The sequence below is a fragment of the Oncorhynchus clarkii genome, chromosome 20 (assembly GCF_045791955.1).
Source record: "Oncorhynchus clarkii lewisi isolate Uvic-CL-2024 chromosome 20, UVic_Ocla_1.0, whole genome shotgun sequence".
Taxonomy (NCBI): Eukaryota; Metazoa; Chordata; class Actinopteri; order Salmoniformes; family Salmonidae; genus Oncorhynchus; species Oncorhynchus clarkii.
The window spans coordinates 32,061,946-32,088,114 of record NC_092166.1 but is presented as its reverse complement, the minus strand read 5'-3'; the positions used below and the strand labels follow the sequence as shown (position 1 = coordinate 32,088,114).

Here is a 26,169-nt window from a genome sequence, read left to right as displayed (position 1 = left end):
AAGCATCAGGGGGTGTTAAAAGCAGAGGGGCCCGATGCAGCTGTTGAAGAGAGGAAGGAAACGGTGGAGCTGAAGGATCTACTGACAGAGATCCAGGAGAAGGTGGAAGACGCCACAGTGGGACAGAAGATGGCTGCCTCTGCTGCAGCAGAGGCTGTGATGCAGGAGACACTGGTGAGGGATCTAACCAGATTGATTAACCTAGTTCTAGCCCCCTTACCTTTTTAGGCTCTCTTAATTAGGTTTGAGCTTATGCAATACGCTAGCATGAAGTTTGATTTCACTTTTCATTGGTTGTTTATTCAGGCAGGTGGTTCAGCGTTTCCAGCTCCGAGTGGAAGTTCTCAAAACGGTGGGACGTTTGCACCTATGGTAAGCCTAAAATGTGGGATTTTAGGCAGGTTTATTGGTTGGTTGGTGTTTTAAAACAACATATTCTATGACTATGCGTCCTACCCCCTCACTCAGATTCAAGTCAGGTCCACCTACAGAAACGGCCCCTCAGTCTCCGACATCTCACACCTGGTCTGAAAAAAAGGTCAGTGACGTGAACATATCTGCTCCCAGATAACACCTCTAGTCCTCCTCCTATAATCCACACACACACACACACCTATTCGTACCGTTTAACAGCGGAAACCAGAAGACAGCTTAGTAAAGGAGTGACTTTAAAAAGGCGAAACAGGAGACTCATGTTAACAAAATGGAGGTTGAAAGGTATATATTGATTGTATTTTCCACTGCACAGGTAGTGACAGTAAATACCATGGAATACCTACATGTACTACTACTAGACCAATTTTAAATGCACTAAATAGACCACCACATTCAATAGCATGTGCCTCTTTGTGATTGCAATGGCAAAGTCATTGTCAGTGAATTCAGTGGTGTGATTATTTTCTCATGCTTCCTCCGTGCAGCCAGTGAAGCCCTGGTGACTGCCTGATCACATCCTTCTAATGCAGATCAAGTTGTAAATATGTCATGTTCCTATGGTGTACCTGGTTGTGCTTTGTTTTTCATACTTGTAATATTTAGTATCAATAAAGAGTACCTAATTGATCAATGAATCATCTCTGTTTGAATTGTAAAGTAACTAAAATGGGAATTTGGTAGGAAGATATCTACCTCTTGAAACAGTTTAAACGAATGCCTCAGTTCCTCCTCGCAGTGATCAGTGGTGTACTGTGAACACATTGAATTTTGTATGCCTATGGAATAGATGTATGGCTATGAATTACATGCATCTTCTCTTGGCACTCAGCATTAAGGAGATAGATTGTAGGTAAGGCCCCGCAATAAGACTTAGCGTCCTGTCCAGGGGGGGTGTACTTGTACATCGAGCTGCATCACGCTACAGAAGCAGGAGAAAGGCTCCTGCTCATATGAGCCGTTCCGATTCACACAAGCCAAGGTTACTTACTTACTATGGGAATAGATATCCTTGCTCTTGCTCGGTGAGAAACACTTTGCTGAGAGGGAACAGAGGCGGATCATGTAGGGAAAAATCAGTGTTAAAGCGTGATGTGACATTTAAAAGGCAACGTTCTCTCGTTGGCAGACTGCATTCACGGTAAACGCTGAATGACAGCTCAATCAGAAAAACTACCTTTTACATTTCTAGTGTGCCATCGGTAACGCTGCTGCGACAGTGAATAGAGCACTTCATCTGTTTTAGTGGTAATCGCAGTCTGCATCGTTTGTTCCATTTTCCAGATTTGATTTATGGGACAGGTGAGAAACTGGGAAAGATAGGAGTGTCACAGGCATCGGGTCAGATTTGACCCCTGGAAGGTTAAGCAACATGGTTAACACTGTATTGAAGAAAGGGTTAGTATATCTATGGGTGGCTGGATCCATGTGATGCGATTGACCATTAACGCAATCCAGCAACTTGTTCATAGAAACAACAATCGGAACACATAACACCAAGCAAGGCCGGATTCGTATTGAAACATCTCACCGTGTCAGGAACCAATTTTATTAATATCATTAATGTCGTCAGTGTCACTGAGATGAGTTAGTCTGTTTAAAGCAGAATCGGATGTGCATTGCCCTTTTCTTGACGAACACTCAGTTCCACAAAGCGAGGAGGAAGGGAAGGGGGGAGGAGGTGCAGTGAAGGAGGCAACGCAGGGAAAAAGACCTCCGCATGGGGAAGCTGAAACTTCCCCCTCCACTAGGATGTGATTGGTTGTAGCTTGTGCAAGATCAAGTCGAAACAGGTGTTCTGAAAACGAAGACAAGAGGGGTGTGTGTGTGTGTGTCGGGTTTGTTTCTTAAAGCCACTTCGTCAGGTTTTGATGCAATCGCCGACGTCATCGTCGTCCGAGGTCTGGCTGCTGCTGCTGGTTTCAGACTCTGAGCCCTCGTCATCTTCTAGGTGAGCCTCAGCCACACACCTCCAGGGGGTGAAGTGGAGGGTGACGCCTCGTGCGCCCCGGGGGAGGACCCCGTTTCTCTTCAGCTGGGAAGAACAAGAACCACCTGAGTCAAAACAAGAACCTAGACACTAACCTGGTTCTCATGCTATGTGCTTCAGACAACTCTTCCATACGACATGGGAGTGTTGGCTACAACACATACACAGGAGCCTTTTTTACACCTTGCGCTAACATGTGGTTTTCACTATCTGATCAAGTTCTGTTACGTTTACACATGGCATTAAAATGTGTCTTATCGGTCCACTGTGACCAGATTTCCTGGTCACTCCATGTATAAAAAGTATTTGAGAGATTGTTTCAAAATAATATTTTATAAATCATAAAATTAGACAATTATTTATGCCTTGACTCTCTCTGTCTTGTCAATCATTTGACTGGGCGCTATAATGATGATTTAAATGGTTTCACCACCTAGATCTTTTTACACTTGTAAGATATCCAGATACATTCCGTGCCTGACTACCTCTGGAGGGTAGTCAGAAAGATCTGATTACAATCAGTTCACAATGTATTTTGATTGGCTACTCTACACCCATCTACACAATCAGAATATGGACAAAATCAGGACAAAGGACGCATGTTAGCGCCAGGTATAAACGGGAATTGGGTTACCTAAAAACCCCGTTTTCATTCTGTACAACCACATGCCACTTCCTATGAAGTTGATAACAGAAGGTCATTGAAGATGCACATAACATATTGATGATAATGTAAGACTGCCACAAACTCGTACCTGTTCAGTTTTAGTCTGGAACTCTCTGAGCTCATCCTCTGTCAGGGGCAGGAAGCTGTCATCATTTTCTGGGTATTCCTGCCAGCCCATGGCTTTCAGTAATCTACAATAAAACAGCAAACACTGCTTAGCAGACTAATGGGGTGTGTGTGTGTGTGTGTGTGTGTGTGTGTGTGTGTGTCAGTCCTACCTGTGTTCTGCCTCTAGGGAGCTAGACAGGTGATCAGTGTCTGAATTGCTGAGAGAGAGGGAGTGAGACAGGCCATTCTCATGGCAGACTCCCTGGCGGTAGGCTTTGGGCTCTGGGGTGCTGCTCTCGCCCTGAGGAGTCATTCACACCAAATAAAAGACACCGTAATAAAAACAGGTCACTTCTGCTTACATATGAACTGAACCATGTAACATTCCGAGCCTCTGGTTCCTTTTCCTCAGTCAGCCTGTGAATTTACCTTCACTTGGATTTTTAAAGTTTTGGGCCTTTCTGTCCCACTTGGACATTTTTTAGGGGCGTTATGTACCTGTCCAGGAGTTCCAGGGCTGCTGCTGGAGGTCAGGTCTCCGGTGCACTCGTCCTTCAGCGTCCGCAGGAAATCACTCTTCCGATCTGGTCCGCGCCGCATCAGCTTTAGCCGCGACGATGGGCCAATGTCCATGGGAGGAGTCGTACTGTAGGGATGCTGCTATCCAACACAGATGTAGAGAGAGAAGAGAATGCTTAGCCCTTGCTTCTAACAGTTATGTGAACTTTTTCTCCCTTTCAGTCTCCAGGACTGGATTTGTATGGCCTGCTACAGTGCATTCAGAAAGTATTCAGACCCCAGAACAACCCAAAGTGTATTTTTGATACCGTCGCAAAGCTAATTAAAAAGCAGCATTCCCCAAGAGAGGATGGCTTTCAAATTCTTTGACGAAATGATCATGATCATTGGAAAGCAAATTACTCCTCTTCAAATCTGCATTTTTCTCCAAAGCTCAGTTGTTCTGAATCTGCACAACACTACCAGGACCTAGGATTGGAGACACTCAAGGTTTTTTAATCCTACATTTCGACACATTCATGAAAATAATCATGGCCTCTAAACCTTCAAGCTGCATACTGGACCCTATTCCAACTAAACTACTGAAAGAGCTGCTTCCTGTGCTTGGCCCTGCTAGGTTGAACATAATAAAGGGCTCCCTATCCACCAGATGTGTACCAAACTCACTAAAAGTGCCAGTAATAAAGCCTCTCTTGAAAAAAACAAGCCTTGACCTAGAAAACATAAAAAACGATCGGCTTATACCGAATCTCCCATTCCTCTCCAAAAAAATTGAAAAAGCTGTTGCGCAGCAACTCACTGCCTTCCTGAAGAAAAACAATGTATACAAAACGCTTCAGTCTGGTTTTAGACCCCATAGCACTGAGACTGCACTCGTGAAGGTGGTAAATGACCTTTTAATGGCGTCAGACCAAGGCTCTGCATCTGTCCTCGTGCTCCTAGACTAGAGGTCGACCGATTAATCGGAATGGCCGATTAATTAGGGCCGGTTTCAAGTTTTCATAACAACAATCTGTTTTTTTGGGCGGCGATTTGACGATTTTTTAAAATTATTTTTTTATACCTTTATTTAACGAGGCAAGTCAGTTAAGAACACATTCTTATTTTCAATGACGGCCTAGGAACAGTGGGTTAACTGCCTCGTTCAGGGGCAGAACGACAGATTTTCACCTTGTCAGCTTGGGGGATCCAGCCCGGCCAAACTGAGCAATCAGGGGAAAAGGGCCTTGGTCAGGGAGGTGACCAAGAACCCGATGGTCACTCTGACAAAGCTCCAGAGTTCTTCTGTGGAGATGGGAGAAACTTCCAGAAGAACAACCATCTCTGCAGCACTCCACCAATCAGGTCTTTATGGTAGAGTGGCCTGACGGCCACCACAAAGGCACATTACAGCCCGCTTGGAGTTCACCAAAAGGACTCTCAGAACACATGAAACAAGATTCGCTGGTCTGATGAAACCAAGATTGAACTCTTTGGCCTGGATGCCAAGTGTCACTTATGGAGGAAACCTGGCACCATACCTACGGTGAAGCATGGTGGCAGCATCATGCTTTGGGGGATGGTTTTCAGCAGCAGGGACTGGGAGACTAGTCAGGATCGAGGGAAAGGTGAACGGAGAAATCCTTAATGAAAACCTGCTCCAGAGCGCTCAGGACCTCAGACTGGAGTGGAGGTTCACCTTCCAACAGGACAACGACCCTAAGCACACCGCCAAGACAATGCCGGAGTGGCTTTAATGTTCTTAAGTGGCCCAGCCAGAGTCCGGAATTGAAACTGATTGAACATCTCTGGAGAGACCTGAAAATAGCTGTGCAGATACGCTCACCATCCAATCTGACAGAGCTTGAGAGGATCTGCAGAGAAGAATGGGAGAAACTCCCCAATACAGATGGGGCAAGATTGTAGAATCATACCAAAGAAGACTCAAGGCTGTAATCGCTGCCAAAGGTGCTTCAACAAAGTACTGAGTAAAGGTTCTGAATACTTATGTAAATTCATATTTACTTTCTTTATTTTTAATACACTTGCAAAAAATTCATAAAACCTGTTTTACTTTGTCATTATGGTGTATTGTGTGTAGATTGATGACGGGAAAAAACTATTTAATGCATTTTATAATAAGGCTGTAACGTAACAAAATGTCAAGGAGTCTGAATACTTTCTGAATGTACTGTACATGTAAAGTGGGTGATCAATTAGCTTAATTTCTCAGATCAAATAAGATGTCAACAAAATAATGTTACAGGAATGCTAATTTAATCAATTTCAGAATAAGGCTGTAACGTAAAACAAAATGTGGAAAAAGTAGTTTCCGAATCCACTCTGAACCCATTCATGCGTGTTAGGTGTCTGCAGAGCTGCCCTCACCTCTTTGGGGGTGTTGTGGCTTTGTAGCTGGGTGGCAGAGGCATAGGGTTTGGCTGCAGACACAGGACTGGTGAAGACAGAGTCTCGTCCTGACAAGTGGAGGCCAGGCTTAATGGAGTCCCTCCCACTCGGCTTCCACTGGTGGGGTTTGGTGGTCACCAGGGCAGGCTTGGGCACCAGGTTCTTGTAGACAGAGTGGGTGGAACTGGCAATGGTGGGCAGGGTTTTACTGCTGTTGATGGGTGGGGCTCCGGAGCTGGCAAAGCTGGCAGAGAACGCAGTGCATCCTGGGTCCTCTTTGGAAACCTTCTTGATCACCAGCATCTTAGACACCATCTGCTTTCCACTAGGAGGGTTCTCTGGAGATAAGGGAAGCAACAACTTGTTAGAGGGTAATGACATGGAGATAAGGGAGTGGTCTGAACTTTGAAGATGTTACTGATGTCAGCTTTCTAATGTCGAAATCAATCAATTAGTGATTACCCCATACTCCAGCGTGAGGAGCCACTGGCCTCGTCTGGTTTCCAGACTTTCCAGTTGTTTCAGGGTTAAGGGAGGGCTGGGAGAAAAAACATTAAACATTATTTGTTATTATTCATTATATTGAAGTCTGTATATACTGTATATTTGCCATGATGTTTTATGTTTACCTGTACCAATCCAGACATTTTCCCCCCTAGGTCACAACGTCACTATGCCTATTGGCCCCCTTTTTAACTAACTTTTTTCACTGACTCTGGACTCCACCCACCCACACACTCACACCAACACACACACTGACCACATATACAGTGCCTTCAGAAAGTATTCATACCTCTTGACTTATTCTAAAATGCTTTGTTTTACAGCCAGAACTCAAAAAGGATTCATAATCTTTTTTTCCACATACACACAATACCCCATAATGACAAAGCGAAAATATGTTTGTAGAAATGTTTGTACATTTATTGTAAATTGAATACAGAAATATCTCATTTTTTAAAGTATTCACACCCGAGTCTATACATGTTAGAATTACCTTTGGCAGCGATTACAGCTGTGAGTCTACCTGGGTAAGTATCTAAGAGCTTTGCACACCTGGATTGTACAATATTTGCACATTATTATTTTTAAACTATTCAAGTTTAAAGTTTAAGTTGGTTGTTGATCATTGCTAGGCAGCCATTTTCAAGTCTTGCCATAGATTTTCAAGCCGATTTAATTACAAACCGTAACTACGCAACTCAAGAACATTTAATGTCGTCTTGCTAAGCAACTCTAGTGTATATTGGCCTTGTGTTTTAGGTTATTGTCCTGCTGAAATATGAATTTGTCTCCCAGTGTCTTTTGGAAAGCAGACTGAACCATGTTTTCCTCTAGGATTTTGCCTGTGCTTAGCTCTATTCCGTGTATTTTTATCCTAAAAAAACTCCCTAGCCCTTGCCGATGACAAGCCTACCCATAACATGATGCAGCCACCACCATACTTGAAAATATGAAGTGATGTGTTGGATTTCCCCCAAACATAAACACTTTATATTCAGGAAATTAAGTTAATTGCTTTGCCACATTTTTACTTCAGTACCTTGTTGCAAACAGGATGCATGTTTTGGGATATTTGTATTCTGTACAAGCTTCCTTCTTTTCCCGAGTGGCGCAGCGGTTTAAGGCACTGCATCTCAGTGCAAGAGGCGTCACTACAGTCCCTGGTTCGTATCCAGGCTGTATTACATCTGACCGTGATTGGGAGTCCCATAGGGTGGCGCCGTCTGGGTTTGGCCGTCATTGTAAATAATAATTTGTTCTTAACTGACTTGCCTAGTTAAATGAAGATTACACACATTCCCTCAGTCATTTAGGTTAGTATTGTGGAGAAAGTACAATGTTGCTGATCCATCCTCAGTTTTCTATCACAGCCATTACACAAACTGTTTTAAAGTCACCATTGACCTTTTCTGAGTTGGGACACCTTTATCTTTGTAGTGATAACTTCACCATACTCAAACGGATATTCAATGTCTTCTTTTTTTTTTTTTTTACCCATCTACCAATAGGTGCCAATCTTTGCAAAACATTGGAAAACCTCCCTGGTCTTTGTGGTTAAATTTGTGTTTGAAATTCACTGCTCGATTGAGGGACCTTACAGATAATTGTATGTGTGGGGTACAGAGATGAGGTAGTCATTCATTAAATCATGTTAAACACTATTATTGTACACTGAGTGAGTCCAGGCAACTTATTATGTGACTTGTTAAGCACATACAGTGAGGGGAAAAAAGTATTTGATCCCCTGCTGATTTTGTACGTTTGCCCACTGACAAAGAAATGATCAGTCTATCATTTTAATGGTAGGTTTACTTGAACAGTGAGGGACAGAATAACAACAACAAAAATCCATAAAAACGCATGTCAGAAATGTTATAAATTGATTTGCATTTTAAAGAGGGAAATAAGTATTTGACCCCCTCTCAATCAGAGAGATTTCTGCCCCCCAGGTGTCTTTTATACAGGTAACGAGCTGAGATTAGGAGCACACTCTTAAAGGGAGTGCTCCTAATCTCAGTTTGTTACCTGTATGAAAGACACCTGTCTACAGAAGCAATCAATCAGATTCCAAACTCTCCACCATAGCCAAAACCAAAGAGCTCTCCAAGGATGTCAGGGACAAGATTGTAGACCTACACAAGGCTGGGATGGGCTACAAGACCATAGCCAAGCAGCTTGGTGAGAAGGTGACAACAGTTGGTGCGATTATTCGCAAATGGAAGAAACACAAAAAAATTGCCAATCTCCCTCGGCCTGGGGCTCCATGCAAGATCTCCCCGCGTGGAGTTGCAATGATCATGAGAACGGTGAGGAATCAGCCCAGAACTACACAGGAGAATCTTGTCAATGATCTCAAGGCAGCTGGGACCATAGTCACCAAGAAAACAATTGGTAACACTGCGCCGTGAAGGACTGAAATCCTGCAGCGCCCGCAAGGTCCCCCTGCTCAAGAAAGCACATACAGTGCCTTGCGAAAGTATTCGGCCCCCTTGAACTTTGCGACCTTTTGCCACATTTCAGGCTTCAAACATAAAGATATAAAACTGTATTTTTTGTGAAGAATCAACAACAAGTGGGACACAATCATGAAGTGGAACGACATTTATTGGATATTTCAAACTTTTTTAACAAATCAAAAACTGAAAAATTGGGCGTGCAAAATTATTCAGCCCCCTTAAGTTAATACTTTGTAGCGCCACCTTTTGCTGCGATTACAGCTGTAAGTCGCTTGGGGTATGTCTCTATCAGTTTTGCATATCGGGAGACCAACATTTTTTCCCATTCCTCCTTGCAAAACAGCTCGAGCTCAGTGAGGTTGGATGGAGAGCATTTGTGAACAGCAGTTTTCAGTTCTTTCCACAGATTCTCGATTGGATTCAGGTCTGGACTTTGACTTGGCCATTCTAACACCTGGATATGTTTATTTTTGAACCATTCCATTGTAGATTTTGCTTTATGTTTTGGATCATTGTCTTGTTGGAAGACAAATCTCCGTCCCAGTCTCAGGTCTTTTGCAGACTCCATCAGGTTTTCTTCCAGAATGGTCCTGTATTTGGCTCCATACATCTTCCCATCAATTTTAACCATCTTCCCTGTCCCTGCTGAAGAAAAGCAGGCCCAAACCATGATGCTGCCACCACCATGTTTGACAGTGGGGATGGTGTGTTCAGCTGTGTTGCTTTTACGCCAAACATAACGTTTTGCATTGTTGCCAAAAAGTTCAATTTTGGTTTCATCTGACCAGAGCACCTTCTTCCACATGTTTGGTGTGTCTCCCAGGTGGCTTGTGGCAAACTTTAAACAACACTTTTTATGGATATCTTTAAGAAATGGCTTTCTTCTTGCCACTCTTCCATAAAGGCCAGATATCGTGCAATATACGACTGATTGTTGTCCTATGGACAGAGTCTCCCACCTCAGCTGTAGATCTCTGCAGTTCATCCAGAGTGATCATGGGCCTCTTGTCTGCATCTCTGATCAGTCTTCTCCTTGTATGAGCTGAAAGTTTAGAGGGACGACCAGGTCTTGGTAGATTTGCAGTGGTCTGATACTCCTTCCATTTCAATATTATCGCTTGCACAGTGCTCCTTGGGATGTTTAAAGCTTGGGAAATCTTTTTGTATCCAAATCCGGCTTTAAACTTCTTCACAACAGTATCTCGGACCTGCCTGGTGTGTTCCTTGTTCTTCATGATGCTCTCTGCGCTTTTAACGGACCTCTGAGACTATCACAGTGCAGGTGCATTTATACGGAGACTTGATTACACACAGGTGGATTGTATTTATCATCATTAGTCATTTAGGTCAACATTGGATCATTCAGAGATCCTCACTGAACTTCTGGAGAGAGTTTGCTGCACTGAAAGTAAAGGGGCTGAATAATTTTGCACGCCCAATTTTTCAGTTTTTGATTTGTTAAAAAAGTTTGAAATATCCAATAAATGTCGTTCCACTTCATGATTCTGTCCCACTTGTTGTTGATTCTTCACAAAAAAATACAGTTTTATATCTTTATGTTTGAAGCCTGAAATGTGGAAAAAGGTCACAAAGTTCAAGGGGGCCAAATACTTTCGCAAGGCACTGTATATATGCCCGTCTGAAGTTTTCCAATGAACATCTGAATGATTCAGAGGACAACTGGGTGAAAGTGTTGTGGTCAGATGAGACCAAAATGGAGCTCTTTGGCATCAACTCAACGTGTTTGGAGGAGGAGGAATGCTGCCTATGACCCCAAGAACACCATCCCCACCGTCAAACATGGAGGTGGAAACATTATGCTTTGGGGGTGTTTTTCTGCTAAGGGAACAGGACAACTTCACCGCATCAAAGGGACGATGGACGGGGCCATGTACCGTCAAATCTCGGGTGAGAACTTCCTTCCCTCAGCCAGGGCATTGAAAATGAGTCGTGGATGGGTATTCCAGCATGAAAAGGACCCAAAACACACAGCCAAGGCAACAAAGGAGTGGCTCAAGAAGAAGCACATTTAGGTCCTGGAGTGGCCTAGCCAGTTTCCAGACCTTAATCCCATAGAAGATCTGTGGAGGGAGCTGAAGGTTCGAGTTGCCAAACGTCAGCCTCGAAACCTTAATGACGTGGAGAAGATCTGCAAAGAGGAGTGGGACAAAATCCCTCCTGAGATGTGTGCAAACTACGAGAAACGTATGACCTCTGTGATTGCCAACAAGGGTTTTGCCACCAAGTACTAAGTCATATTTTGCAGAGGGGTCAAATACTTATTTCCCTCATTAAAATGCAAATAAATGTATAACATTTTTGACATGCGTTTTCCTGGATTTTTGTTGTTGTTATTCTGGCTTTCACTGTTCAAATAAACCTACCATTAAAATTATAGACTAACCATTTCTTTGTCAGTGGGCAAACTTACAAAATCAGCAGGGGATCAAATATTTGTATCCCTCACTGTATTTACTCCTGAATTTATTTAGGCGTGCCATAACAAATGGCTTGAATACTTATTGACTCAAGTAATTTCAGCTTTTCATTTTTTACAAATTTTTAAAAGTGTCTAAAAACAGAATTGCACTTTGACGTTATAGAGTATTGTGTGTAGGCCAGTGTCACAAAATCTCATTTGAATATATTTTAAAATCAGGCTGTAACATAACAAAATGTGGAAAAAGTTAAGGGGTGTGAAAACTTTCTGAAGAGACTCTATGCTGCAGCTACCGTGCATTTGGAAACTATTCAGACCCCTTGACTTTTCCCACATTTAAGTTACAGCTTTATAAAATTGGATAAAAAAATATAGAAAAAGCCTCAATCTACACACAATAACCCAGAACGCCAAAGCGAAAACAGGTTTGTAGAAATGTTTGCAAATGTATTAAAAAATAAATAAATTGGAAAAGGTCAAGGGGTCTGAATACACTGCACTGCTCCACATACACTTCTGCTAGAGCTCAGTCTATGAGTTGTTGCCTAGTCCTGTTGCCTAGTCACTTTACCCCTACCTATATGTACATAGCTACCTCATACCCCTGCACATCTACTTGCCGCACTGGTAGCCTATTTGCGGGTGCTTTTTCAAATCGAGATTCTCCTGTGAGTGTAATTAACTCCAGTGAGTTAAATTTGCTGCAATGAGTGTAATCTTCTCAATATTAGGAGTTGAGAAATAAAGTTGACATCATTAGAAATATATTATTTTCTTTCATACTGTAGGTATGTAATTCCAAATTAATTTATTCTGTTGTTTCTAGTGATATTCATAAAAACATTGAAATAAAATAAATATATAAAAATGTATATAATATATACAGTACTAGTCAAAGGTTTTGACACACCTACTCATTCCAGGGTTTTTCTTTATTTTTTTTTACTATTTTTTACATTGAAACATAATAGTGAAGACATCTAAACTATGAAATAATACGTATGGAATCATGTAGTAACCAAAAAAGTGTTGAACAAATCCAAATATATTTTATATTCTTCAAAGTAGCCACCCTTTTGCCCTGATGACAGCTTTGCACACTCTTCGCATTCTCTCAACCAGCTTCATGAGGTAGTCACTTGGAATGCATTTCAATTAACAGGTGTGCCTTGTTAACAGTTAATTTGTGGAATATATTTATTCTTAATGCGTTTGAGCCAATCACTTGTGTTGTGACAAGGTAGGGGTGGTTTACAGAGGATAGCCATATTTGGTAAAATACCAAGTCCATATTATTACATGAAAAGCTCAAATAAGCAAAGAGAAACGACAGTCCATCATTACTTTAAGAAATGAAGGTCAGTCAATCCGGAAAATGTCAAGAACTTTTAAAGTTTCTTCAAGTCCAGTCGCAAAAACCATCAAGCGCTATGATGAAACTGGCTCTCATGAGGACCGCCACAGGAAAGGAAGACCCAGAGTTACCTCTGCTGCAGAGGATAAGTTCATTAGAGTTACCAGCCTGAGAAATCGGCAAATAACTGCACCTCAGATTGCAGCCCAAATAAATACTTCAAGTAACAGACATTTCACATATCAACTGTTCAGAGCAGACTGCGTGAATCAGCCCTTCATGGACGAATTGCTGAAAAGAAACCACTACTAAAGGACACCAATAAGAAGAAGAGACTTGCTTGGGCCAAGAAACACAAGTAATGGACAGTAGAAATTTGAGATTTTTGGTTCCAACCACCGTGTATTTGTGAGACAGAGTAGGTGAACGGATTATCTCTGCATGTGTGGTTCACACCGTGAAGCATGGAGAATGAGGTGTGATGGTGTTGGGGTGCTTTGCTGGTGACACTGTTATTTATTTAGAATTCAAGGCACACTTAACCAGCATGGCTACCACAGCATTCTGCAGTGATACGCCATCCCATCTGGTTTGCACTTAGTGGGAGTATCGTTTGTTTTTCAACAGGACAATGACCCAACACACCTCCAGGCGGTGTAAGGGCTATTTGACCAAGAAGGAGAGTTACCCAACCTCAACCCAATTGAAATTGTTTGGGATGAGTTAGACCGCAGAGTGAAGGAAAAGCAGCCAAGAAGTGCTCAGCATATGTGGGAACTCCTTCAATACTGTTGGAAAAGCATTCCAGGTGAAGCTGGTTGAGAGAATGCCAAGAGTGTGCAAAGCTGTCATCAAGGCGAAGTGTGGCCACTTTGAAGAATATCAAATACATTTAGATTTGTTTAACACTTTTTTGGTACTGTATATATATTTTGGCAGTTGAACACCCCTGCCCTACACATTGCTTGTTTTGCACAACAAAAATATTTTTGAAACCACATAATGCAGAACCATTTCTACTGTTCAAGTTTGCCATTGTTGATTCTGCTTGTGAGGAGATGACCATGCCTCTGAGTAACACTGATGGAAGAGAGTGAGGGTGCAGCTTTCCATTTGACATAATGGGAAGGCTCCTTTATCATAATATGATTTTACCGTGAAAATATTGTGAAACACTATCATTCAACTATTACTGCAGATATATTATGGGCATTTTCTGAAATTACAAAGCAAAAATTCTACATGTAGCTCCTGTAATGCCTTTGCTAACTTTGCTTAAAATGATACAGGGTGTTCAGAGGGGTTCGAGAATGAGATTACTACTCACAAAGTCCTCTTCCACAAATTTCAGCTTGTCCTCCCCGCTGCGTTCCTCATTGGGGAACTTGTCCTGGTAGGGGGTCCCGGGGGCGCCCTTGCGGGGATGGAAGGTGCCGTTGCGCTGCCTGTGCCCCCCCTGCCTGTCCCTGTCCCCTCCTCCGGGCCCGGTGCGTTTGGTGTGGCGCCCCTGGTGGTGGTGCCCGTCCTGCACCCCCCTTGGTGCCCCGTGCCATGTGGGAGGAGCCTCCTTCCAGCAGGGCACACCCGCCAGGCCACCATGCCCCCCCTTTGCCACCCCAGAGTCCACAGAGTCATGCCTTAGGAGGAGAGAAGGCTGCTGCCACCCATCACCTACAGACCCAGACAGGAACATAGACGGGTTAATACTATGGAACACAAAACAAACACTGCTCTTATACGCGAGCTGTCAACATACTAGAGGTGAAAATACGTTTTTGGGGGCGCACAGGGGGTTAGGATCATCAGGGTTACCTGCGGGGGAGTGCAGGGGCCCGTTGTTGAAGAAGCCGTCGGAGGAGTTGTGTCTGCGGCGGCTCACAGCAGCACGGCTGTCCCGGTGGTGATGGGGGTTGCCATGCTTCTCGAGGCTGGCTGCAGGGGACTGGACATAAAAAAAGTCAGTGAAGTAAAATCCATCTGTTCCCAGATAATAACTCTAGTCCTCTAGTATCTCCACACACACACACACTTTCAGGGGAGGGAAACAGGAAGCCATCTCCCACACCAAACTCTACACATCTTATCTGATTTCGTTAGCAGCAGAATATCACACGGAAACATAATACACATATCTATGTAATATACAGTAACGTAGACCTTAAGCAGCTTAGGTTTGGTGTTTATGTAATAACTTGGTGTAGTCCATTAGTCACCACTATCAGATTGATCTTACTGTACTGCCACTGACCAAGGTTGAGGTCTGTGTACACACCACAGACAAGTAATTTGGCTGGTACACCCTGAAAGTCACCTTGTATAGGCTACACCCGGGCTACGCCAAGCTCTTGCTTAGAGTACAAAAACACCAATCTCATTTAGCTTACAGAGCTGAATCTCAACCCTGTGTCTAGTAGCTCCAAGAGCAAGACAACACCACACCGAGCTCTCCTGCCTTTCACACTTACACGCACATTTATCTTTCCTTTTCTAGTGCTTTCACTTACCACACTAAGAAAACACATTTCTATCACAGAGCCTGGAAGATAGCCACTCGTTGAGGAACAAATATCTCTGGTACACAGTATTCACTGATTCGATGCCACTTACTTGCGTTTCTCCTGTCTGTTTCCCCTGAGTACACACAGTATCTTTCCTGAACCCTGTGCTGATGGCAGTCAGTCTGCCCACGATCGGCCTGGCTGCACGCCCGCAGGTACACACACACAGGAGCTCACCTTGGCAGGCTGGGGCGTGGAGAAGTTAAGCCAGGCAGGGACAAAGTCATGCTGCGCCATTTAGGTCCAGTGTCTCCAGTCAGTGGATCGAGGCATCAAACCTCATTGCAAAGATCTGACAGAGAAAAATGAATAAGAAATCTTGAACTTTGGGAAAAAAGAAACAACACATTGTTGCATAAAACTTATCATTATTACCCCAGAGTCTTTGGCTCTGAAGTCCTCTTCTCCTCCCAGTCTCTCCCTCCTCTGTGGGCTTATTCTCTCTGGCCCGCTCACAGGCACACCACTGGTCTTAGACTCAGAGTGTGTGATGGGGAGCAGCACCCCACTGCCGAGCCTTCCTCCTCCAGGACAGAACAGCCCCTTTCCCCAGATGCAGACCCTGTCGTCCAGGGTGAAGTGTTGCGAGACGGGTCACAGGGTTCTGAGATGATCTGGAATGGTGATCCAGAGGCCTGGGGTTGATTCAAGGGTTCGTTACCCTGGAGGGGATTTGATGGTTGTGGACTTCCCAAACAATTTTAACACGTGGTTTGAGCTGGGGAAGTTGCGTGTGACAGTTTTTTGGGGAGCGCCGTTACCACCACCCCCCCACCCCAATTCTTCCTGATCACTCTACTGAAGCAGGTAGGATTCTTTGTCAGGGGCAGAGACACAAAGTCAGCTTGATCTTTGTTGTGAAACTGAAGGTTCTGATTGACGGGCTCAGTAGATTGGAAGGTGAATTGTCCAATGGGAGAGGCAGCTGCAGGTTGTCTGGTGAGATTTGACACTCTGGGGTATTGATCCCGGTCAATGTGAACAGGAAAGTTCCACAATAACATCAGAAGAGGGGTGGAAGGAGGTTCTAGCTCTTCTCCCGCCACTATGAGTGCCAGCTCTTAGACCAAGACTCACCTTTTACAGAGTCATTTTAAGCTCTACCCAAACATATGCAGAAAATAAATTGATTCAGAGAAAGTATTTTTTTATTCCAATGGTCACTGAAAACCACAGCTCACCTCATTAAACTGGTGAAAAGGCTGCCCAGGGTTGAAGGGGGAAAAAAAGTGTCTAGTATTAAAGTCACATGACAGTAAAGGCAGAATCCACTGTTAAATTTCTGACATCTTCAATCGAGGTCAGTGAAATTTTGATACTGCAGAACAATGCATTATAATGCTGTTTTTCAGTGCATGCTAAAGACAATGGTGCCTAAATGGCTGGTTAGACCTGTTGCTTTCTTCATCCGTCTTATTATATCTGTATCTGTTAACTGCCGGTAGAATAATCCGTGGTTGTGCGGTTGCAGGAGGAGAGTGCAATAGTTCAGATTTCATAGATGAGTGAGCTTTTAGACGATATAACAGCAATCTCTTACAAGCACAGTGCCCTGTGTCACAACACACCTGGGACTCCTTTGTTGAAATATAAAAATACAATTTCCCATAAACGAGGGAACCTCAAGTGAAAAACACAAATGTCTTCCTTCAAAGCAAAAGAAAGCGTAGGAACATATGGAGAATGTCACAGATAATTTGTCAACGTAATCATTTTGTTGAAGATTCTAAGCTTTTCACAACACAAAAGACAGGTGCTATGCAGTTAATCCAAGTATTTTCAATCCTCTTGTAGTGTTGCTTTCACATGCACTTCTGCAGACCCAACCTGCAACTTCCGCAGACCCAACCTGCAAAAAGAAAACAGAAATAGCGTAAGTTCAGAAACCGACAACAAATACTTTTGAATCTCAGGCACACCGGTAAGGTTGTAATGCATATGGCCATCGCCTAAGCCTATACATTTCTGTAGTCATGTTTACTGCACAGTGTACTAGCCCAGACGCTCGGTCTGAACATTAACATGCATCGCTTGCAGTATGGTTTCGGAAGGGTAAGGACCATATCTTTCATATCAGCTAGAAATAATTTTCTAAAAACAAAAAGGTTCAATTGATACACACCTTGATAGGGTTAGTGTTCCCACACTACCATATCTCCATGTTACAGCGCAGAACACCTGTGTGTAAGCATAACTCGGAAAAGTGTAGCTTCGTTGGATGGAGGCACCCATAGCTGTATGGATCTGTGCAAACCTCCTACAGTAAGTATATTTTTTTATTGAAGGATTCTTTCTCGCTGATGAAAGAGAATGTTTTGAAAGCCATATCGCAAGTGATGATTATTGACGTTTCTAAATGTTAAAATAGTGTAGGGATTGTAGTTCACGAGGCAGTTGTGGGTGAAGCTAATGGCTGAGAGCTGTTGGGAGAAGGCAGAATTCTGCCTGGAGTTTGATAGCTAAGTTATTGCATGTCAAATTTGATGAAACTTGCTCCCAGAGCATCTTTGATAAACCCACAAACAGAAAGCAAGCATGTTGCAATGGTGCTAAAAAAAACACACACAATCAATGTTATACTCAGATTTCTCCCTTATAGAAATGTAAGCTTTGATCAAATATGTATACCAGTCTAAAAATACTCTAGACCTAAACACTCAGCTCCTAATCTAAATAAGGCACAGTGAGTAACTGTGTTCTAAACTGCTAGCTAAGTCCTACGAACCACAGCATGTCATCATGAGTGACCGAGGCTGCAGTACTTCCTGAAGACAAATCAATAAACATCCTGTATAGCACTGTGATATACTGCCCAATGGCTTCCATGGTGTATTAAGTGGACCAAGTTATTACTCGAATTGCAAAGTAAAATTGCTTGAGAGCCATTGATGAAGCACTGCCGGCTGTGAAGACCACATTCAGTGATGCACCAATTCACAATCACTGGAGTGACTTTTGACTTGAAGCAATGGAGTGTCTTAATTAACATGTGTCGACAAGATCTAAATTCTTGACAGCGAGTTGACAACTGATTTGGTCCGATTCTGAAAGCAAAAACGTTGATCACTGCTAAATAATTAGCTAGTTAGTTCCCTTGAAACTTTTTGTAACGTTCACCAAGTTGTTAGCGAGCTACAGAAACGTTAGAAGCTAGCAAGTCAACTAGCTAGCTAAATATCTAATGTTAGCTAGCTACATTAGCTTGCACAACTACTACTCAGTCCCGAACTACTATTAAAGACATACCATATAGTTATGCAACAGAGTAACTTAAATTGTTTATAATATTGCTGTCACATTTCTGCAAATAGAGGTAAACAGACCTTCGTTGAAACAAGACGGTTTCAAAATGGCTACCTTTAGCCCACACGGGGATTCGCATGTTAGCTAGTTAGCTTGCTATATTTGATATGATGATGCCAAAACATACCTGCAAGATGTTCATCAATAAATATTATACAAAATATATTTAGACGTAATATTCCATCGATGATTAGCATTGAAATACTTTCTTCCTGTTATGTGCCTCTAGATGAAGAGGCGTTCTGGTGTTTGTTTGGGTTTTTGGAGCGCGTTCGCGCAGCGTACGTTCAAGTTCTTTAAAATAATATTGCAGCCTGGCGCGTTGCTTGGTGTGTTTCAAACTGAACAGGAGCGTGGAAAAAAGTAAAACAAATAAAAAGGGTGATGCAGCTTAGAAACAAACTAGAGTTACATCGAAATTGTCCGTTTACACTAACTAGTACAAAAACAAAATACTAGCTACATATTTGTGATATTGAACGCTACTCACTAGCTCACAGGCGCTCTATTAATCAAACCTTGTGGACATCGAACTTTCGCCAGACACTGTGAATCGAGAAAACGACCTTACACACACACCCCTGCTATGGCTAACTTTTAAGTGGACTGTACCGCGTGAAGATCAAGGGTAAAACGGATCATATATATTTCTAAACGTTATAAAATTACATTTGCAAAGGCTTTTGTTTATAACACATCTATTATTTTGGGTAGCTAACGCGTTAGCTAATGCTGAAGAGGTCAAAGCTAACCAACAGCTAACTAACTAAACCAACTTGATTTTGTAAAATATGGCATTACGAAATGCGTATTAACGTATGCCAATCACATGTGAAACTGGCTTTACATTCCTTATGTTCTAAAATGTGCATGCGCCTCTTTTCCTTTTAGATTGAAAATGTTCTCATTTGCATTGAAAAGGCACTTCAATCCCTGTGTGGTAAGAATACACATTACATCAGTTATGTGACGCCATAATATTGGTCTATCTTTTGTCCATTTGATCTGGAACAAATAGCCAAAAACATCTGGGTTCTCTGTACCAGGATAGAGGCACAGATCATGTAAAACCCTACTGAGAAATGCATTTGCAACTGTCTTTATTCTCAGGGTCCATCATGGCGATCTCTGCAGTGGGTACTCAGTGGGTCCAGCTGCATGGTGAAGAGGGAATGTTTTTACACCAGTTCCAACCCCTTGTTGTCTCCACAAGTTCCTACGGCAACATCACTACTGTTCCCGAGACTAGCCTCCTCCAGGCTTCTGAGCCTCAGGTCCCTGAGCTTCTCTGCCTCTTTGCTCTGCCAGGGTCACCCCGTGCCCACGGCCCCTGGGAGAAGACAGGAGAACCAACAGCGCCTCAGCATGAAAGCCCTGGCCTATGCGCCCAAGCCTGCTTTGTACCTCGGCTTCTCCGGCCTCCTTCCATTCCTGGGTGCCCCCCTCCTGATGGCTGTGACCCAGTCCTACCTCCCTGAGGTGGCCTACGCCCAGGTGGTCTACGGGGCTTCAATCGTGTCCTTCCTGGGTGGGGCCCGCTGGGGCTTTGCCCTGCCTGAGGGGAGCCCTGCCCAGCCCGATTGGATGAACCTTGGCAACAGTGTGGTGCCCTCACTGCTGGCCTGGCTGGCTCTGCTCTGCAGAGACAACATCACAGAGGGAGCCCTTGTGGTCATCATGGGGCTGGGCCTGGCCCTGCACTATGACCTCACACTGCTGCCTGGTTACCCCGGCTGGTTCAAAGCCATGAGAACCATACTCACTCTGGTGGCTACCTTTTCCCTGGTGGCCACACTGACATTGCAGAAGATGTGCCCGGAGAAGAAGATCAAGGCACAAGAGAATTGACTAGGTAATTACTAAGGGATATTCAAGTTAGCACTTGAAAGCTAAATTCTCTCATTGTGAACAGTGGAACTGACCATTGTGGGATTTGTTCAGTAGGAGCAAACAGGGAGAAAACAACATTTAAAAAAAAAAAATGGAAATGGTGCGACGCAACAAACCTTTCCAATAAAATAAATGTTCACTGGATTTCCTTTTAATCAATGTGCTACTTAGACACTTCTGTACCTCAACAGGTGAGTGGTGAAATACAATTTCACGTTGTAATCTAGTGCCGCTGCTGAAATGAAGGTGATGCAAGCTCATTCCAACCAAGGGGACATTCCTCAGTGTTTTAAAATGGTGACTACCGTGTACTGACTAAAAAGGCACTGATATTTACAGTGGTGTTATATGGCTGCATTTCGGTCAATGAGCCATATTAAACAAATACTGAGTGCAACGGTTGTACTAGAGTAATTGCAGCTTAAAACATCAACTTTTAGTGATCGTTTAACAAATGCCGTAAGCACAGCAGAATGCTACTGTAAGGTTAGCATTTCCAACCATAACAGTTTGACATGAGGACCACAAGTAACATTTTGCTCGTAGTAGCTTCTGCTTCTGTCATCAAGTGCAGTACAAGGTTTTAATACAACTCCGTGTAGACACATGAAGCCCATCGCACTAGCAGTCAGTCTACCTTCAGTCGACATGGATAATGGACAACTCCCATGTAAGTTAATAGTTTTGGTGTTAATTTTAAATGTGACACTCAAAGTGCACAGGTTGAAACAATTGACAGGATATCAGTGACAGACAGCTATCCCATTCTCAAAAACGGACAAACAATCCTTTACACTTATGTAAAAACGTAATGGTCCTGAAAGTACCAATGTTTAAGTCCACACAAATTAGCAGAGAAAGTACAGTAAACAATGAAAGCTATTTACCCTCCAGAAACAATGGCACACCTCTGAAACGGAGCAGGAAGTATATGACTGAGTGATGGAGACAGACAGGTCTGCCATGTAACTGACGGAGTAGGTACTGCAGTCTTGCTAGCTCAGTTGAATCAACAGTCTCCCTGTTGGCAGTCTCCCAGTCATCTGTTTGTCTGTGTACAATGAACTTCTAGTTCAGTTACATAAAAGCAATAAACTATCCAAAATAACAGAACAATCCAAACATTCTGAAATCCATCAATTCCCCTGCAAGACCACAGAAAGTGATTTGCCTTGTATTTTGCAAAGACCAAACTGTTCTAGCTAGAAAAAGGCTTTGTGTTCATGCTCTGTGAGGTGATGAAAAAAGTATTCAGAGTCGCACCTATTGGCTATATGAGTACAATATGGGAAGTCGCATCTATTGGCTATATGAGTACAATATGGGAAATAACAGAATTCGATTCTCCTGCAGCATTCTGCCACTGCTGTTCAAATGTTAAAACACATTGCTGGTGAAGGCTATGTTGACAATGAACTCGAGGACTCGTCTTTGATGTGGCTCCATCGTCTTCCCAATCTCTGATCCAACCAAACCACCTGCAGAAACACAGTAGTGAGGAGACATCATGGTGATGTCAGTATCTTGTCCATAGACTCTTTTAAAAAAAATCCCAAAAGAAAGACTTGGACACTGTTATAATTTCAATAATCAGCAGGGCAACAATGAAGATTGGGGGGTATTTTAATGGTGCAAGAAATAAATGAGGATTTCTTGATGAATAAGTAAAAAATAAGAAAGATCCTGCTTGACAAATCAGGAGTATCATTCCATCTCATCACCTATGTACTTGAAGAGTCTCTGTGGGGAGAGCAGGGGGAACCTGACTGGGTACAGCACCTCCACCACGTTTCTTCCTCTTGGCCACGTCCTGAAGGACCCAGTCCATGGCTGCCGTGAATACCTGGTACTTATCTTCGATCCGCAACTCCTCGCTCCGCAGCAGCTTCACCAGCTGGTCCTTGGACAGGCCCCAGAACTCATCCAACACACACACACACCTAAAGGTCAGATGTTCCGAATGTGATTTTTGTTTGTTGGTGCAAGGCTATTCACTTTTTTTGTTACACACACTCAGCAGATTGGAATGAGATGGAAGGGGAAAGAGATCATCTGAAGACAGACAGATGGAGGAAGAAAAATACTGTGTAGTACCTCCAGAAAGTGTGCATGGACGTAGTTCTCAGTTAACTCCAGCACGTCCATGCAGGCGATCTGCTCCAGGAACTGGTGTTACCCCACACAGTTGGACAGGTCCATGTGGCTCTTGAGGAACTCTCCACAGATAGACACCACCTCACTCAGCTTCAGCATGTCTGCTGCCACCATCAGCTCCTGCATGTTCTCCACCGTCACATGAATCGTGCCTAGACGGATTCAGTTCAAAGAAACACAAAGAAATCTGTATTATATACTGTTTTGTGTATGAACACTACTGTACACTACACACTCAGTAAATGGTACATTTCATGACAGGACGAAGCTGTGTATATGAACTCCAGCAGGACCTCAAACATCTGTGCCTCCACCCCCAGGATCTGGACCTCCTCCTTGTCCGCCTCGCTCATCCATCCAGAGAACAGAGCAGAAAAGTAGGGGCTGCTGGCAGCCAGGTCCAGCTTATGGACACTGAACACCCGGCCTCCTAGCAGTAGCCTGACGTCACAGAAGTCTTCCCGGAGACGCATCTTATTCATCTGGGCCAGGATGCGGTCCGACACAAACAGTGCCTGCTCAGGGGACTGGGTCGTCACACCAGCTGCAGATATGTCACCGCCACCGCAGACCCTGCTCCCAGGGGTCTCTGTCACCAGGACAGAGACAGGGGTGGTGTCACAGACTGTACACACTTACTACTGGACTCTCCAAGCAGACACATCTGGCTCTAGGGAGAAGAGTACAAGAAACATGACACAATCTCAAACATATACATACATATATGTAACATGCTGGTATATGATAACAAACACCATCATAATGATTCAAGTGCCAAATATTTTCTCCTGCTGTTCTGCCTGTTGCTTTTGTCTTCAACTGTGTTTTTGGATTCTTATCTCCTTTAAAGTTAAAGTCATGCATATAACTGCATGTATCATACACCAAAAAGTCCATTGTCTTTATATCATCACCACCATCTGATCTGGTTATAACTGTAAATCGGCTCATGACAACATCTTTCCTATAAAGCAAACATAATTTAGCAGGCGCGCTACATTTCTGCGGGTATGTGAGAGATGGGGTCAGATCATTTTATTATTTGAATGGAAAATCATGACAATCGAAAATGCTGAAATGTAACATTTTCTTCACAAAGAAAATATAATACACCAACCTGCACAGTTTCTTGCTAGTCGTCCTCAATTTCTCTAGTTAGCTAGTTACTTGCTGCAGGCAACTTCCGCATACTTTTCTGGACCGACGGTCTTGAGTTTAATGACTAGGCCTACTAAGCAAATACCAAACGTCTAATCATATCAACACCACTAGACGGCAGCATTGCCTTTAGTGTTCAAGTGAAACATCACAATCGGCAGCAATAAGGGCCTGGCCCAAAGATGCTGGAACCAAAAGCCTGCATTGCTGCCTGCTTGCTTACCAACATGCAGGTCACAACCATAGTTAACACATGATAATTCTGCATGTAGTAGCACTTGGTCATAAGAGAAGCAACAAATGCCTAGTTTGCAATATCCCTCCATATCTGCATTCTGTTTGTTATTGCCTAAGACTGAAAGTGCTGTTGATAGTTAAATGGCAGGGCGAAGAATGAGTGTTTTTAATTGAGCTGGGCAGGTCATGGCCTCTTCATGCACATAGGGCCAAATTCAGACTTCAAATCAAAGTTTATTTTGTCACTTACACAGATTAGCAGATGTTAAAGCAAGTGCATTGAAATGCATGTGTTTTTATCTCAGGCAGTGCAGTAAATGTCTAACTGTACAATACTAATACACAAATATACCCTCCCAAGGAAGAAGAAACAAGAAATTAAGAAACATCAGAACGAGCAATAACAAAACAAGAAATGTCAGAGTCCGGAATATAAATATGTGGTGTGTGTATAGACAATTTGGACAATTTAATAAGTAGAAAAAAAGGTATGTACAGCAGTAGTTATGTAGGATGAGCTAGGTCGAGAATACAGTACGTACAGTGCGTTTAGAAAGGATTCTAAAATTTATAATTAAAAATAATGTAATCAATCTACACACGATACCCCATAATGACAAAGTGAAAACAGGTTTATAGAAATTTTTGCAAATGTATAAAATAAAAATATATATATTTACATAAGTATTCAGACCCTTTGGTATGAAACTCAAAATTGAGCTCAGGTGCATCCTGCTTCCATTGATCATCCTTGAAATGTTTCTACAACTTGATTGGAGTCCACCTGTGGTAAATTCAATTGATTAGACAGGATTTGGAAAAGCACACACCTGTCTATGTAAGGTCCTACAGTTGACAACGCATGTCAGAGCAAAAACCAAGCCATGAGGTCAAAGGAATTATCCCTAGAGCTCCGAGACAGGATTGTGTCAAGGCTCAGATCTGGGGATGGGTACCAAAACATTTCTGCAGCATTGAAGGTCCCCAAGAACACAGTGGCCTCCATCATTCTTAAATGGAAGAAGTTTGGAACCACCATGACTCTTCCTAGAGCTGGCCGCCCGGCCAAACCCGATGGTGACCAAGAATCTGATGGTCACTATGACAGAGCTCCAGAGTTCTTCTGTGGAGATGGGAGAACTTTCCAGAAGCACAACCATCAGCAGCACTTCACCGATCAGGCCTTTATGGTAGAGTGGCCAGACAGAAGCCACTCCTCAGTAAAAGGCACATGACAGCCCGCTTGGAGTTTGCCAAAAGGCACCTAAATTACTCAGACCGTGAGAAACAAGATTCTCCAGTCTGATGAAACCAAGAATAAACTTTTTGGCTTGGATACCAAGCGTCACGTCTGGAAGAAACCTGCCACCTTCCCTACGGTGAAGCATGGTGTTGGGGTAGGTTCCTTGTTCCTTGTCAGTCATTGGCTTAGTGGTGAAATCAACAGTCAAACAATATCTTCTTTAAGTAAATCAATCAAACCTTTATTAATGCAATTGCAGACAGAAGTTGACAACGGAAACACAGCACAAATGTTTCAGAGTAAGTTCTGCTAAATAAAAGTCAAAGTTGCTTTAATATACTTGCAGTTGGCCCCTAGTGGTGCAACTGCCTACGTCAACATCTTCTACTCATGAGACCAAGCCCCTGCATATACAGTTATACAAACTTGCAGGAGAAAACAATAGTCCAGTGTTTTCTAAGGGCTCAGCAGTAATGTTCCATTCATGTGTGGCTTACAGTGGCTTATTGTTTGTATGTCTGACTTGTCTCTTATCTATGTACTCCCCTGCAGGGGTCTGTGTCTATGTATCTCTTTAAGCCTTAAGACACTTTCCAACAGACCTCCTATTTTGACTGCAATGGCTCACACATCTGCTCAGACCGTTTCTACAAGAGGCAGAGACTAGAGAAGAACTGTGGAACAGTATTAAACCTTATAATGCATATATTGCTAATCTGTGGTCCATGACCCTATACATGTAGTATAGGGGGAGGGTCTTATACCTCT

General features: G+C 43.1%; 2 protein-coding genes across 5 annotated transcripts; one reads left to right on the top strand and one right to left on the bottom strand.

Annotated features, from left to right (window-relative positions):
- Positions 1–1,946: 1,946 nt before the first annotated feature.
- Positions 1,947–19,033, bottom strand: LOC139376220 (vasculin-like protein 1). 2 transcript variants are annotated; one of them, XM_071118530.1, is made up of 11 exons: positions 18,847–19,033; positions 15,792–17,265; positions 15,594–15,708; positions 14,671–14,800; positions 14,186–14,529; positions 6,567–6,642; positions 6,084–6,442; positions 3,696–3,857; positions 3,368–3,498; positions 3,178–3,280; positions 1,947–2,467 (listed from the first exon to the last, which is right to left on the bottom strand). In XM_071118530.1, exons 3-11 carry the CDS (start codon positions 15,651–15,653, stop codon positions 2,294–2,296), a joined length of 1,539 nt encoding a protein of 512 aa, XP_070974631.1. In that variant the 5' UTR covers positions 15,654–15,708; positions 15,792–17,265; positions 18,847–19,033; the 3' UTR covers positions 1,947–2,293. The 2 variants fall into 2 exon arrangements, with proteins under 2 accessions (XP_070974631.1, XP_070974632.1); XM_071118531.1 differs by having other exon boundaries at positions 3,696–3,854.
- On the top strand, positions 18,998–23,889 carry LOC139376222 (transmembrane protein 69-like). Of its 3 annotated transcripts, none has more exons than XM_071118533.1 (4): positions 18,998–19,347; positions 19,611–19,659; positions 19,830–20,571; positions 22,627–23,889. In XM_071118533.1, exons 2-3 carry the CDS (start codon positions 19,618–19,620, stop codon positions 20,565–20,567), a joined length of 780 nt encoding a protein of 259 aa, XP_070974634.1. In that variant the 5' UTR covers positions 18,998–19,347; positions 19,611–19,617; the 3' UTR covers positions 20,568–20,571; positions 22,627–23,889. The 3 variants fall into 3 exon arrangements, with proteins under 3 accessions (XP_070974634.1, XP_070974635.1, XP_070974633.1); XM_071118534.1 differs by having other exon boundaries at positions 22,630–22,648; XM_071118532.1 differs by lacking the exon at positions 22,627–23,889 and having other exon boundaries at positions 19,830–20,746.
- The last annotated feature ends 2,280 nt before the right edge of the window (positions 23,890–26,169 follow it).